General features: G+C 44.1%; 1 protein-coding gene across 3 annotated transcripts in view; it reads right to left on the bottom strand.

The window, feature by feature from the left end:
* The window catches only part of itpr1a (inositol 1,4,5-trisphosphate receptor, type 1a), a 159,969-nt gene that overhangs the window by 23,903 nt on the left and 121,244 nt on the right, over nt 1–14,822 (bottom strand). For all 3 annotated transcript variants that reach the window (XM_055914751.1, XM_055914754.1, XM_055914763.1), the window contains 9 exons: nt 13,993–14,180; nt 6,268–6,451; nt 5,824–6,077; nt 5,028–5,228; nt 4,603–4,713; nt 4,012–4,107; nt 3,733–3,876; nt 3,404–3,511; nt 2,848–3,040 (listed from right to left, as the gene is read on the bottom strand). In XM_055914751.1, the coding sequence (XP_055770726.1) occupies nt 2,848–3,040; nt 3,404–3,511; nt 3,733–3,876; nt 4,012–4,107; nt 4,603–4,713; nt 5,028–5,228; nt 5,824–6,077; nt 6,268–6,451; nt 13,993–14,180 (1,479 nt within the window). The remainder of the gene's footprint in view (nt 1–2,847; nt 3,041–3,403; nt 3,512–3,732; nt 3,877–4,011; nt 4,108–4,602; nt 4,714–5,027; nt 5,229–5,823; nt 6,078–6,267; nt 6,452–13,992; nt 14,181–14,822) is intronic.

Genomic DNA, 14,822 nt, shown 5'->3' with positions numbered 1-14,822 from the left:
GAGAGAGAGAGAGAGAGAGAGAGAGAGAGAGAGAGAGAGAGAGGTAGAGAGAGAGAGGTAGAGGTAGAGGTAGAGGTAGAGGTAGAGGAAATGAACATGAAGTTACACATTTTACCAATAAGAGTGAATCTATTGGACATTTCTTTGTTTGTTATGAAACTGTACAGCAGGCTCTGTATATTCTGTAGTATGTATAGCTGAAGGCCAGTGGTGTGTGTGTGTGGCTAAGCGCTGTGTGATACAGTACGAGTCACTGATACACTGTAAGTGTGAAACAATAGAACGGCTCAGTACTAAAGCACAAATACATTTTTATAATAGAATGAAACATTAAATGAACAAATATGATATTTTTACTGCTGTTCATGTTGGTTTAGGACACCGTTGAGGAGCACCTTTAGACATGTCACCTTTAGACATGTCACCTTTACTGAGGCTGGCTGAACCCTCCCCACAGCTGACAATCAATCTGGCCTGTTGGCACAGTTTATAGACGCTATTGGTGTGTCGCTATTCTGATTCAGTTTGGTTTTATTGGAAAATAAGAAATAGATGAGGGACTTTTCTTGCTTGTATGACAGTGAGGAAAAAGTGTTTAGGCATGTGCTTGTGTGGATGCTCAGTGTGTGTGTTTGTGTGTGCTTGTGTGGATGCTCAGTGTGTGTGTTTGTGTGTACTTGTGTGGATGCTCAGTGTGTGTTTGTGTGTGCTTGTGTGGATGCTCAGTGTGTGTTTGTGTGTGCTTGTGTGGATGCTCAGTGTGTGTTTGTGTGTGCTTGTGTGGATGCTCAGTGTGTGTGTTTGTGTGTGCTTGTGTGGATGCTCAGTGTGTGTGTTTGTGTGTGCTTGTGTGGATGATCAGTGTGTGTGTTTGTGTGTGCTTGTGTGGATGCTCAGTGTGTGTGTTTGTGTGTGCTTGTGTGGATGCTCAGTGTGTGTGTTTGTGTGGATGCTCAGTGTGTGCTTGTGTGGATGCTCAGTGTGTGTGCTCAGTGTGTGCTTGTGTGGATGCTCAGTGTGTGTGTTTGTGTGTGCTTGTGTGGATGCTCAGTGTGTGTGTGTGTGTTTGCTCAGTGTGTGTGTATGTTTGTGTGTGTGTGTTCTTAGTAGTGATTCATACAGTTACAGATGTTTCACACCTCAGTGGAAATTCCCCAACAGCCCACTGACAGACAGACAGTGGAAAGAAGAGCTATTAGGGTAAATCCATTTGAATTCAATCACTTTTTGACCGCAGCCCCTTTGAATCGAACAAAACGTTCCATACATATTTGCCCATTGTAGTACTGCTCAGAAAGTGACTTTTTGGACCTGAACGCTAAAACATTCAAGAGATAAAGGTGCTTAGGGCGTACCTATTTTGCATACCCCACCATACCATGAGACATCCATGTCTTCATCACTGGAAATGATAAACGGATAAGATATACAATACCTTTCAAAAGTTTGGGGACACTTAAAAATGTTCTTATTTTTGAAAGAAAAGCAAATTTTTTGTCCATTAAAATATCACAAAGTTGATCAGAAATACAGTGCAGACATTGCTAATGTTGTAAATGACTATTGTAGCTGGAAACGACAGATTGTTTACGGAATATCTACATAAGTGTACAGAGGCCCATTATCAGCAACTATCACTCCTGTGTTCCAATCACATGTTGTGTTAGCTAATCCAGGTTTATCATTTTAAAAGGCTAATTGATCATTAGAAAACCATTTTGAAATTATGTTAGCACAGCCGAAAACTGTTGTTTTGATTAAAGAAGCAATAAAACTGGCCTTCTTTAGACTCGTTGAGTATCTGGAGCATCAGCATTTGTGGGTTTGATTACAGGCTCAAAATGGCCAGAAACAAAGACCTTTCTTCTGAAACTCGTCAGTCTATTCTTGTTCTGAGAAATGAAGGCTATTCCATGTGAGAAATTGCCAAGAAACTGAAAACCTCGTAAAACGCTGTGTACTACTCCCTTCACAGAACGGCGCAAACTGGCTCTAACCACAAAGATGGTTGAGGTCCACATATCAGATAATGTTGACTTGAATGGGAATATTTGTGGTTTTAAATTATATACTGTCAATCCTACAAAAAGGAAACATATTGAAATCTCATAGAAATATAGATATTAGAACAGACAGAATGAGGCCCTTTATCTACTTCTCCAGTGTCAGACGAACTCGTGGATATCATTTGTATGTCTCTGTGTCCAGTATGAAGGAAGTTGGAGGTAGTTTTGCGAGCCAATGCTAACTAGCGTTAGCTGGAAGTCTACGGGAATCTGATAGCATGCTAGCTGATACCCATAGACTTCCAGTGGATAGCATAAAAATGGTATCCACGAGTTCATCTGACTCTGGGGATGTAGTTAATGGGTCTCATTGCAAAAATACCAAAGTATCCATTTAAAGGTTTAAAACTCATTTTAAATGATATCAAACTCAACCATTTATATTTTCTAGTGATGAAGACGTCTCATGGTATGGTGTGAAAAATGTGTCAACTTTGAGTCACTTTCTGACCACTTCTTCCATAGGCAAACATGTATGTAAAATTATGTTTAAATCAAAAGGGATGCTGTCAAAAAGTGATTGAATTCAAAAGGAATTACGCAAAAGTGAAACACTAACTTCTGTCGAAACAGTGAGAGGATGACACTGGCTCTCTTAATACTAGCCCTGCGACAGCTCCTCTGGGTCACATCATTAGATCACTAGGAATTACTACGAAGTTTTGGCATAACTTCTTATTAAATGTTTTCTTTTGACTGCATCTAGTTAATGCAGTCAAATTTCAGTGGAAGTAGAGTAATATAAATGAGTCCTGAGAAGCCATTTGGAAGAGCTAGCTACCTCTTAGTTTCTTCTGCCAGTTCATTTCATTGAAGAGGTCCTCTGCGCTGAGGAAGAAGTCATTGATCTTGCTGCCCTGCTCGTCCCTCTCAGTGGTGTAGTACACCCTCAGTTTGGACTCACAGGTCAGGAACTCACAGATGTTGGGCACAGGGAACACTATCTCCTCCATGGTTCGGTCATGACGCACAATCTGAGAGGAGGACACACAGGAACACACTCAGTCAATGTCAGCTCTATGGGTGTGGAGTGGACCAGCCACCTAGCCCCTGGTTGGTGAGCACTCATGTGGCTGGACAGTGTAATTTAGCTCCAGGCTTTTGAGTATTCCAATTAAACCACATCAGATTAAGAGGAACTGAAATCCCTCTATGGCAGTTTCCCCAATGCTGGTCCTGGGGACCCAAAGGGGTGCATATTTTGTTTTTTGCCCTAGCACTAACAGGACCAGTACTATGAAACACTTCCCTATGGCAAAAGCATTTTTCTTTTTCAATGACAGTTAAAGATATCCAATTAATACACAGTGTGAGTGTGTTTGACTGATGTCACTTACCTCTATCTGAGCAGTGTGTTTGGCGTAGAACTCCAGAGCCTCGTCTCCCTCTCCGTTGGTCCCTCCTGGTTTCAGCATCACCTGCAGCTCCTTGTTGTGGCGTGCCAACTACAGGGGTCAAAGTCAAGTAAGGGGTCAAATCGCTCATGAGAAGTATAGCAGGCAAAACTGCATCTGACTGTTGTGTGAGAGCCTCAAATGGTTGGATCAAATGGTTGGGTCCGATAGTTGAATGTAATATCAATCAATTGTGGATCAAATGGTTGGTTATTCAAAAAACTTTCTGCATCTAAATGTGTCATTATGGTAAACTAGGCCCTGTCCTCTACCTGGTGGGCCAAGATGTAGATGTTGTGGCCCACGTTCCTGGGGGAGGCAGCATCATGCTCCTCCTCCTCCCCGCTGTCGTCGTCCTCTTCGGGATCCTCAAACTCCACCTCTCCCTGCAGGTAGGCCTTCTTGATCACCTCCACCTGAGGATCTCACCACCACACAGACAACCATTACCTTCATCGCTCTATACCTGTGTGGGGAGACTTATGGGTGCAATTTAGATTTTTGGGGGGGACTTGTGTGCACACATAGTCTTGTGGGGACAACAGGCTCACCAGCTCCTTAGGTCTCATGTTGTACAGGATTCTCTCAGCATTCTCACTGTCATGGCGACTCTCCATGATAGCCAACAACAACTTGGAGGCATTGTTCTGAGAGAGAGAGAGAGACAATTAAAAAAACTTTGTCTTTAATAAGACATCCTAATTACAATAAAAACACTACAGAGAGAGAAAGAGAGAAATGGAGAAAGAACGGAGATAATGGTTTGTTATCATGTAAACTTTGTCATAGTCATGAGATGCGTATAAAGTTGAAGATCAAATCTTTTCTAAGCCGTTTCTGTTCCTCCTTCCAAAGAAAACAAGCAGAATCCACAAGGCTTAGGGGGAAAATGCAATCTGCAGATATTTGGTTTGGCACCAAAGGAGCTAGCTTAGGAGAGATTCATGAGTTGTCTAGGTTTCAAAAGCAGCAGCACACTGTTTGTGAAGTTCCACTCCGGGATAGAGTAGCTACTAGAGTAGGGAGTAAAGTAGCTTTACTACTAGGTCCAGTGTGGAGACCCAGCCTATGTCCAAAATGGCACCCTATTCCCTATATAGCGCACTACTTGTGACCAAAACCCTTTGCGAGGGAGGCCTCACCTTGAGTTCAAGCACCAGGTCCATCCTCTTCTTCCCCAGTGGGTTGATGTCATTCAGGATCAGGGCGATGATGATGTCAATGCCATTGGACTCATGGGTGGCGATGCAGTTCTGCAAGGAAACAATAAGTTAGGTCAATTTTATAAATGCGCTGCATGTACTACACTAGGTCACTAGTTATCCATGTCAGGGCCCTCAACCTATCCATAGACAGTATTAGTTGTATGGATGACAATAGAAGTGGACCCAGGATAGGAGTCCATAACTGCTTCGTATGGTATGCATATGTGCTTGTAGCTAGTTCTTACAGGATGGGCCCACTGTATCTGTTTGTAGTTCTAATGACAAAATGACAAAGACCCACAGTTAGTTGGTTCTAATGACAAGAGAGAGTGGTTCTAAAAGGCCAGTACCCATCCCAGTACCTGGTTCTCGTGGCAGGGTCCTTGGCAGTACTCGGTCAGGCTCTCCACTGTCTGGTTGATGAGAGCCACGTTCTTCTCATTGATGTAGAGGCCCAGTAGACCCAGGCCTCCCGTGGTGCTGCCACAGATACAGTCCAGGAACTGCAGCGTCTCACACACCAGATTATAGTTGTTCTTATTGTTCTGACACCGCAGAAAGTTCTGGAGAGGGACCAAGGGAGGGTAAGAATACAGCTGTTTGCACATTTTATACATATTTTTTATTTCATTCAGAAAAAAATACATTACGTATTGAAAGGCAAATGTGCATTGAAAGTGTGACTGAACTGAAGAACTTTCCAGTTAACATCAAAATGAGGACAGGATGACCCTGACTCCTTAAAACACAGATAATATCTATCCATGAGTCACTGGGTAATCAGCGCCATAGTGTTGAGCTAACAGTTAGATTAGAGACGTGACCACCAGGCCTACATTAGTGAATAGAACCATCTATCTCATTACTCATTACTGATGATCCTTCCACCACCTCTGGCCCAGGGGAGAATATACCCCATATCATGTTCATTCACAGCAAAATTAAATGGCTCATAGAACGCAACCCAGAAAGTCCTAACATTGACATGTTGGTCATTTAGCAGACATTCTTATCCAGAGCGACAAACACAATAGACCATTGCGAACTAAAGACATAGCGGTGAACTTCATAACTATTGCCATAGAACATGACTTGTCCTGCGAAGAGGCTAGCTGTGAGGGCTAGCTCCCCTGATGTTGGGCTGGCTGAATAACTGACCTGCAGGTCTCGGTTGTGGTTCTCACAGAGCAGCTGGAGGAAGCGCAGGATAGGCTGCATGATGACAATGATGAAGCTCATCTCTCCGTCTTCCTGGCTCTTGTTCCCGGCGCTGGGCGTGCCATCGGCCGCCGAGAAGTGGTCCTCTGGGTCAGCCTCACGGCGGTACGAGTTGAAGGCTTTCTTAGTGGCCGACGAGGCCTCCAGCAGCTGCTCTCTCGCTTCCTCTGTCACCACCACCGCTGAGTCTTTGGCTGCAGAGACACAGGGAGGACAGAGGAACCAAACTAGGTACTGGGGATAAAATAAAGACTTCTTTGGGGCAGCTAGTATTTATTGCTAACATGTTCAGAAAAAAACAAACATTAGATCAGTGTCTAGGGGTAACTTCATCCTACTCTCTTAAAATGCAATAACTGACAATAAAAGAGGTTGACCTCTGACCTTTCTTGCGGATGGGCACTTCTTTGTCGGGGGCGTCGTCGTCCCTCTTTCTGTTGCCGAGGTCGCTGGTGTTGACTGTCACAGTGGCTTTGATCTCCAGCTGGGCCAGCTTCATCCGGTCGTAGAACACCCGGAAAAACTTCTCAGACTTCTTGTCCTCCGTCAGACGGCAGAAGAAGGAACGCTAGTACAAAGGAAGTCAAGTAAAGGTACTGGGAAGTAACGTAACATTTTGTTGTAAATAACAAGGAATGAATGTTCATTTCAGTCATGTGAATGCTTGTGTATTGTTGTGTGTAGCCTACTTCACCAAACTGAGTACAATAGGCGTTATTGTTGATGGCTCAGTTGGTTACTTGCAGCATATAGCGTTCGCAATACCACAGTTCTGGGTTCGATTCCCGCATGACAACAATACATGTGATAACTGTAAGACAGCTTTGGATAAAAGCATCTGCTAAATGTCCCTTTCGCTAAACAAACCTTCAGGTAATTTAAATTGATCAAAATAAGACAGGTCTGCACTACTGTGTATACAGTACCACCAAGTACATATCATAAACATATCAATTTTCTGCTACAAGGGAAATTCTGGTAATGTATGTAGTTACTGTAACACTGAATATTACCATGGAGATGACCTAAAGTCGCCTATTTAGACAACTTGTTTGATTCGGGCAACCCAAATGTGTCTGTCAGACTGCCAAATGGTGAAGCGGGGTATTTGACCAAGAAGGAGAGTGATGGAGTGCTACATCAGATTACCTGGCCTCCACAATCACCCGTCCTCAACCCAATTGAGATGGCTAGGGATGAGTTGGACAGCAGAGTGAAGGATAAGCAGCCAACAAGTGCTCAGCATATGTGGGAACTCCTTCAAGAGTTTGTTGTGGAAATTCTTACACAGGGACACTCGAAGTCAATCTTAAATTAATCGTTGTTTATTTGTCAGCACGCTGGAGAGGTTCCAACAAACTTAATGCACCATACTGAATGTGTCAGAAGCTCTGCCGGGGCAGTCCCAGCAGTTGTTTAATATACGGCTATACACAGACAAGTTATATTTGCATGATGTTTCATTCATGTGACAGACCAATCAGTATTCATAACATGTGACTGAGCAATATCTCACCAGGTTTCTTCTCTCTAAGCTGAGACCTTGAAACTAAGATATATTTTGTTCGTTCTCAAAACAAGGTCTGGGTGTACTGCCAAATTTCAGCTACTGATAGTAAGTCAGCCACTTGCATGAACACATATTTGTTTATAGAACAGTACATGAATAGAACACAGAAATTAGTTATAAGGAAAGCACAAACATTAAAATGTGTTGGAAAAGCTTTCCAGGTGAAGCTGGTTGAGAGAATGCCAAGAATGTGCGCAAAGCTGTCATCAAGGCAATATTTATATTTGAAGAATCTCAAATATATTTTGATTTGTTAAAAAAAAGAGGGTTATTACAGGATTATACATGTATTATTTCATAGTTTTGATGTCTTCACTATGAGTAGGTGTTTTCAAACTTTTGAGTTTTAGTCAAATATTATATGTTCGGGCTTCTTGTGGTCAATTTGTAGTCCATTGACCATCCGCTCAAGAAAAAGTTGTCCCACGGCTAAAACTAGCTGAGAAATCCCTGGTCTAACAACACCGTGTATCAAGATGGGACTTCTCCTCTTTCTTTCTCACTCTGTCTCGATCTCAGTGTGCCCCATGCATGCAAAACACCATTACACCATGACCACAGTCAGCCTCAGCAAACACTAAAGAAGGGAAGGAAAAAAACCCTGTTAAGGCTTTGACTGTGCCATCAAGATACTACCCTTTCTGCACTGCCTGTCATCTAAAGCTGTGGAAGATCATTGCCAAAGAACTGCCAGATCCATACATATGTTTTGTTAAATTGTTTATTTATTCTGTTTTTAAAGCGACAGATTCTTCTTGTAATGAATATTGCAATAAAAAAATACATGGATTATTATTATTATTATTATGTCATGTGGTTACAAAACCTCAGTGGAGAGACCATGGTTTGGACTCTATATTCTGTGGGGGTCACATTCATGCTAGATGGGAGCACATTCTAACCCCTGACTGCAATGAGATCTGTGCCTGTGCTGTCCTATTTCCCTGGAGCAGAGGGGGGGGGGGGGGGGGGGGGGGGTGTTTTGGTAAGAGCTGTTGTCTGGTCACAGTCTACTTGGAGGGAGAGGAGGAGAGACTCTGACCCAGTGGCAGAACAGGCCTAATGCTCAGGGTGAATATGACACGAGAGGGAGACACGCCTACCCTACTTACACAGATAGAGGGAGGAAGGGAGGAAAGGAGAGAGGAAGGGAATAGCGTAGGGAGAGAGAAAGACAGGGAGCAGAAAAGGGGTAAGAAAAGGGGTGAGATTAACAAAAAAATAAATAAGAAAGGGAAATCGAGTAAGAGAGGTAGGGAGAAATGGGGACGAGTGAGCGAGTGGTTGAGGAAGGGGGAGGTAATGTTATCAGAGCTGGTATCTAGGCTAGCTCTAAAAAGCTTGTTGCATAACTAGCTTTTTTTCTAGGTTAGGTGTGAAGTCTTAAACTGGGGTAGTGTTTGTGTGCTTTAGGGCTGGTTTAAGCGTGTGTGTGCATGTGCGAGCGCGTGTTGACATGCGAGGTTGAAAAACAAATAGTTGTAATTAGTTTAAACAAAATGGACAAACTCCATTTTATGTCATATTTAAAAAGAGAGATGTGTATGGAACGCTTGCTGGCATGAGGGCATTCAGTAACACAATGTTAGACATGTGAAATTAATGAAACATGCCACTCCTCCTTGGTAAAGAGCCCTGAGTTTGCTAACCTTAATTCTCTGAATACAAGGGAATCCCATACTACAGGGGATAGCTAAGTGAACCCACTGACACACCATACTGTACACAAGCACCCACAGAGAATGTGGAATCATACAACAATGCACACACACAGTAGTGGAGTAATCTGCAGCATTAATAAACTCCGCTTAAAAGCTTGGGCAAAATATGTTACAATGTTGCTCACATACATTGTCATAAGTCACATACATAATGTCTTCTCAAATATGTAGGTCACAACGAATCAGTGTGGTTGTAAAGATAGCATTTTCCAAGTTTCCAAGCCAACATTTAATGGGATAGTACCTTGCTGACTTACTATCAAAAAGTATATCTATAGTTTAGTGAAACTGATAACATATTAGTGTCTAGCCAGCAGTCTTTCCTCAGTATCAAAGGATTATGCAGTCTGAATAAAAACAGTATTATGTTGTGTCAGATCTGGACAGATCTGCCCAGCTTAAACCCCAAATCAGTGACTTCTCCCTACACCCTCTTCTACTCGAAATCAACAATGACATCATTGTGTACTTATGCCCCCTGGGCAGCAGACTCCAAATCCCCCAGGCCCCACCCACCCCTACCCCCACCACTGTGCACCAGACCACTCGCACGTACACCCTCTGCCACCAGTCAGGGTGAAGGGGTGTGGGATGGAGGAGAGTAGTGGTGGTGGTGTGGGGGAGTGGCGTGCTATCCAGCAAGATCCAGTGCAATAAATAACTTGATGACAGAGTGGATAGTGCAGAGGCAGAGAGGGGGGATTAACTGAGCCTCACAACCTGGCAACCCACAGAAGTGTGTGGGGGGGGGGGGGGGGGGGGGGGGCTGGAGTGTTCATGCCTGTCTCACTCCACATTCATCTCTCCCAGAGACTGTAAAAAAAACTCTCTCCTTCCCATCTCTCTTTCTCACACAGGCGTGGGTGGGACATTGGGGCCTGAGGGGGTGAGGGAGGAGGGGGGAGGCTTCACCGGTGGGGCCCTGGCCAGGATAACACACACAGCGATTACACTGATCCTAGCGGAGACAAGAGCTATTCACAGCCCCCCTACTCCTCCCCTCCTGCCTCTAACCCTGGATAGCTTACATAACACACACACCGGTCTAAGGAACTGCATCTCAGTTGGGAGATGCAGGAGTCCCATAGGGCGGTACATAATTGCCCCGCCGTCGTCCAGGTTTGGCCGGGGTAGGCAGTCATTGTAAATAAGAATTTGTTCTTAACTGACTTGCCTAGTTAAATAAAAGGTTAAATAAATAAATAAAAATGTATTGAAATGTTGGTCACCTGTCTCCATCAAAACAGACCAGCTTTGAAGGACAGTGTGAAATGTTCTGTGTCACGCATACACAAATGCTCTCAAACTACATTTCTCTTATATAATAACCACATTCATTCTCCACTCTCTCGCCACCTTTTTGTTAACATGCTTCCTCTCACTAGGGCATCCCCATCTATGAGCAAATGGGACTCAAAGTTGGTGGTGTTGCCATATACTGTATAACAGGCCTGGTGGAGTTTGGGCATCTGGGTCGAGTTACATTGGTTTCGGTTTAGTTTTGTGAGGTAATGTTCACGCTACAGTTTGGTTGTGATGGATCTCACTCACTCAGAGGCTTAGACCCTTTCTAAGAGCTGACTTGATCTGAGCTCTTCTAAATCCTAGAGGGTCCTAAAGGGTCTCCCTCGCCACAATTGATTCAAAACAAAGTTTGCATTGTATGCATTGTACACACGTGTTGTTGCCTAACCATGCACGTTGCAACAACATGATGGTAGAAATAATATGGTCTTTCTTTCTTCTGCATTTCAGCGTGGTCAAAACATCCCCCTATTATTAGAAGACATTAGTAGAATAGAGAGATATAGTGTTCCTCCAAGTACACTGTTTTGGCAGGAGTATTAAAAAGACATCTGTGTTTAGACCGGACTTAGAAAAATAGTTCTGGAAAAGAGACAACGCTCGACAGATTGATGTTGAGGATGTTAAGTAAGACATGGTGGTGGAGGAGTAGAACATGGAGTGATGGCGAGGAGGAGGGCAGAGGAGAGAGAGAGAGAGAGAGAGGGAAGTGGGGGATGGGAGTCTCAGGGGCCCCCTGGAGTGTTGGGTAAACAGAGAGACTGTCTGTAACCATGGAGACTAACCCCAAGCGGAATGAGATTTAGGCGTGGCAGGGGCTCTGAAAAACAAGGTCACAGCGCTTTCCCTGCTCTCCTTCCGTTCCGCCACTTGGCATCAACAAAGGGATGTTATATAACAGCTATTTATAACAGCGCTCCCTCTCGTTCCTACTCTCTCTCTCCCCAATTCACGTCAGGCAGCGCCACACAGACTAACTGGAACTGCAGCTCCCCTCCGCGGCTCTCTTCCTTTTGCCTTCTCTCTTCACTGAATCATTTTCTTCACTTACAGCCTTTTGTCCTCTCTTACCCCAAACTAGCCTCTAGTTTCCTTCTTCCCGCTATCCTCCTCTCTGAACTCTTGTCTTATCTCTTCCCTGTTCCTTCATCTTCTACTCTTCTTCCTTATCCTCTGTTCTCTGTCACTCTGGCCCTCCCCTGACAATGAAAGCTTGAATAAAATCACAGACTAGACAGAACAGAACAGATGACCTTGTGTCTTGTCTATCACCTTACACAGTAACTCAGGACTAAAACCCAGAGAGGAACCTCACCATCCCTAACTTACTAACTTCCTTCCTAGAAGCTGGCAGGAGAATGAATAAGTAAGGAGTTTGAGCATGAGTGAGGGAGTGGGTGAGTGAGTACATGGTCAGGTTTATTTCTGTGTGGTATGTAGATCAGGGGGTAATGGTAAACCGTGTGAGTGCTATCTCAGGCTTCAATCCAGAAGAGTTGTCAAATCGAAATCAGATTATATTGGTCACATACACGTGTTTAGCAGATGTTATTGCGGGTGTAGTGAAAAGCTTGTCTGGGATAGACACGTCAACATAGATAAGACACCTCAGAGTGGATCCATTCTTAAAAAGATACATTGAAAACGAGGAGTGCTAGTACACCAACAAACATGCGCATTGCTGTTAGTTTGTGTTTCATGGAAATAATATGAGGTCAGGACTCCAGCAAATTAATCTAAAAAATGTACATTACTATTTGTTTAGTCTTATTATTCTTTGAGAGACAAATCCACTTTTCATCATAATTAAAATAAATATATCTTCAAAGACCAGGGTTCAAAGACAATTATTATCCAGCTCATCAGTATGAAAAGTGAACCTGGAGGTTTCTAAGAAAGACCTATTCTAGTGTGTCCTCAGGTTTAATAATCTACTGGGAGACAGGACAGTCCAAACACCACAGAGGACAACTGCAGAGACGTCAAGCGGTTATTTGTAGAGGTGACAGTTGGTGATCTGGAGAAGAATCCGGGTCAGAAAGCAAATTATCTAGCCTAGCAAGCTGGTTTACATTCATGAAATGCTACAGTATGTTAGGTTATGAAGTACTTAAGAGAAAATGTCTCCCTTTTTAGCATTAAATGCTAATACTTCAGTATTTCCCCCTCTAAATTTTTGCTCAGTGTTTCAGAACAAAATAACTATGTAATAAAGAGCGGCAGTTTATTTCCAGTCCCCCCCCCCCCTCTCCCTACTGCCCCACTTCCAGAGGCCCAGCATGACCCAGTCTGGGTCGAGAAAGAAAGAGAGGGAGGGAAAGAGAGAAAGAGGGAGGGCTGGAATGTTTTTAAGCCCGAGACATTCCTCATTGTTCATTCACACAGGCCTTATGTAACGCTGGTCACGTGATACTCTGTGCTCTCTCTGCAGCAGCCAGGCTAACAGGCAGAGAGGGAGGCAAAGAGGGATACAGGCAGACAGCCTGCAGCCGTGGGAAGTCAGGACATTGTCTCTGCTAGAGTGGCTTCCTCCCTCCCAATTTGATTACGCAAGTTGCCCCTGCTTACGCAAGCACTGGCAGACAGAGACAGACACACAAACAGAGAGGAGCAGACAGACAGATTGATAGCAAACATAAATGCAGCGGGCTTGTGCACACATTATATGCACACACACGTAACTAAATGTCTCCTATGTTTGCAGAGAAGTATCATATTTCTCCATTGTAAACAATCCAGAGGGCTTTATGGAGCAGGTGTCATGTGCCTCACAGTTTCAGTTCAATCATTCCCCTTGGCCTCATGGGACTGTTTTGAAGTTGACAGTAAACTCTGTCTTTATCGTGTGCTCAGCTCTGTCAGGAGAAGTAGGAGAGCAGTGTTGTGCTCAGTCAGGAGAGCAGTGTTGTGGGGCATGCTGAGTTATTCTCTTCTATAACAATAATTAATAATTTTGGGGGTGTTTATATTTGTCCTGTTACACACAAGTGTGTAATGGAAATGTGTTTCTTGCATATCCCAACTCTGCTGAGCGACCCGCAGGAAGTGGGGTCACAGCCAGGGTCACCATTGCACTGCGCCCCTAGAGCAATTAGGGCTAAGTGCGTTGCGCAAGGGCACAGCGACAGATTTTTCATCTTATCAGCTCCGGTTTTCAAATAAGCAACCATTTGGTTACTGGCCCAACGCTCGAACCTTGAGGCTACCTGCCACCCTTTCTAAGGCAGCAGGGAGGGGTGTGGACACATGCAAAATGGCTGCCTTGTACAGGGTCAGAGCAGGCCAGTACCTGGATGGACCCTGGTACTGTCCCTATCCAAGGACTTCTCTTTTTCTCTTTGTTCCCCTCGTCTATGAAGTGTGTTGGATGTTGGGACCAATGATGATGTTATTTATGGTAGCGAAATGCACTTTAAATAATGTTTGGTTTGATTTATCATTCAGGTATTTATTAGGCTTCAGTCATTCCTGACAAACCCACATCCTTATGATTGGCAGCTGGCTCTGACTCACTTGGATGGTGGTGTTCCCACCCTCCAGCAGGGCGATGGCCAATAGGATGCTCTCCTGGAAGACACGGTCACTGGTGGTGTTCATGATGAGGTCGATGACCAGGTCGGAGGCGCCCTCCTTGTCCAGGTGACACTGCACCTCTGCCAGGCTCATCTCCCCTCGACTCAGGGCTCCCGGACCACCTAGACCTGAAGGGAGGGTCAGGATTATGAATGTGGTTTTCCCTGATCTACTGATTTATAAGGATAAGGAGAGGTTTCAAATCTTATATCTAACATCTTACTACCACAATCATCTATAGATACCTCTAAATTACAAATTCACAATGGAATGTCTGGCGAAATACGAGTGCAAAATAGGGAAGTGCACTCATCCAGGCAGTCGCCTACATGTACACTACTCAAAAAAATAAAGGGAACACTTAAACAACACAATGTAACTCCAAGTCAATCACACTTCTGTGAAATCAAACTGTCCACTTAGGAAGCAACACTGATTGACAATAAATTTCACATGCTGTTGTGCAAATGGAATAGACAAAAGGTGGAAATTATAGGCAATTAGCAAGACACCCCCAAAAAAGGAGTGATTCTGCTTCTCAGTTCCTATGCTTCCTGGCTGATGTTTTGGTCACTTTTGAATGCTGGCGGTGCTCTCACTCTAGTGGTAGCATGAGACGGAGTCTACAACCCACACAAGTGGCTCAGGTAGTGCAGTTCATCCAGGATGGCACATCAATGCGAGCTGCATCAAACACACCTGCTGCACTCACACACACATGCAAACACACCCACTGCACTCATACACACACCCGCTGCACTCACACACAC

Source organism: Salvelinus fontinalis, chromosome 3 (assembly GCF_029448725.1).
Source record: "Salvelinus fontinalis isolate EN_2023a chromosome 3, ASM2944872v1, whole genome shotgun sequence".
NCBI lineage: Eukaryota > Metazoa > Chordata > Actinopteri > Salmoniformes > Salmonidae > Salvelinus > Salvelinus fontinalis.
This window is presented reverse-complemented; position numbering and strand designations above follow the sequence as displayed.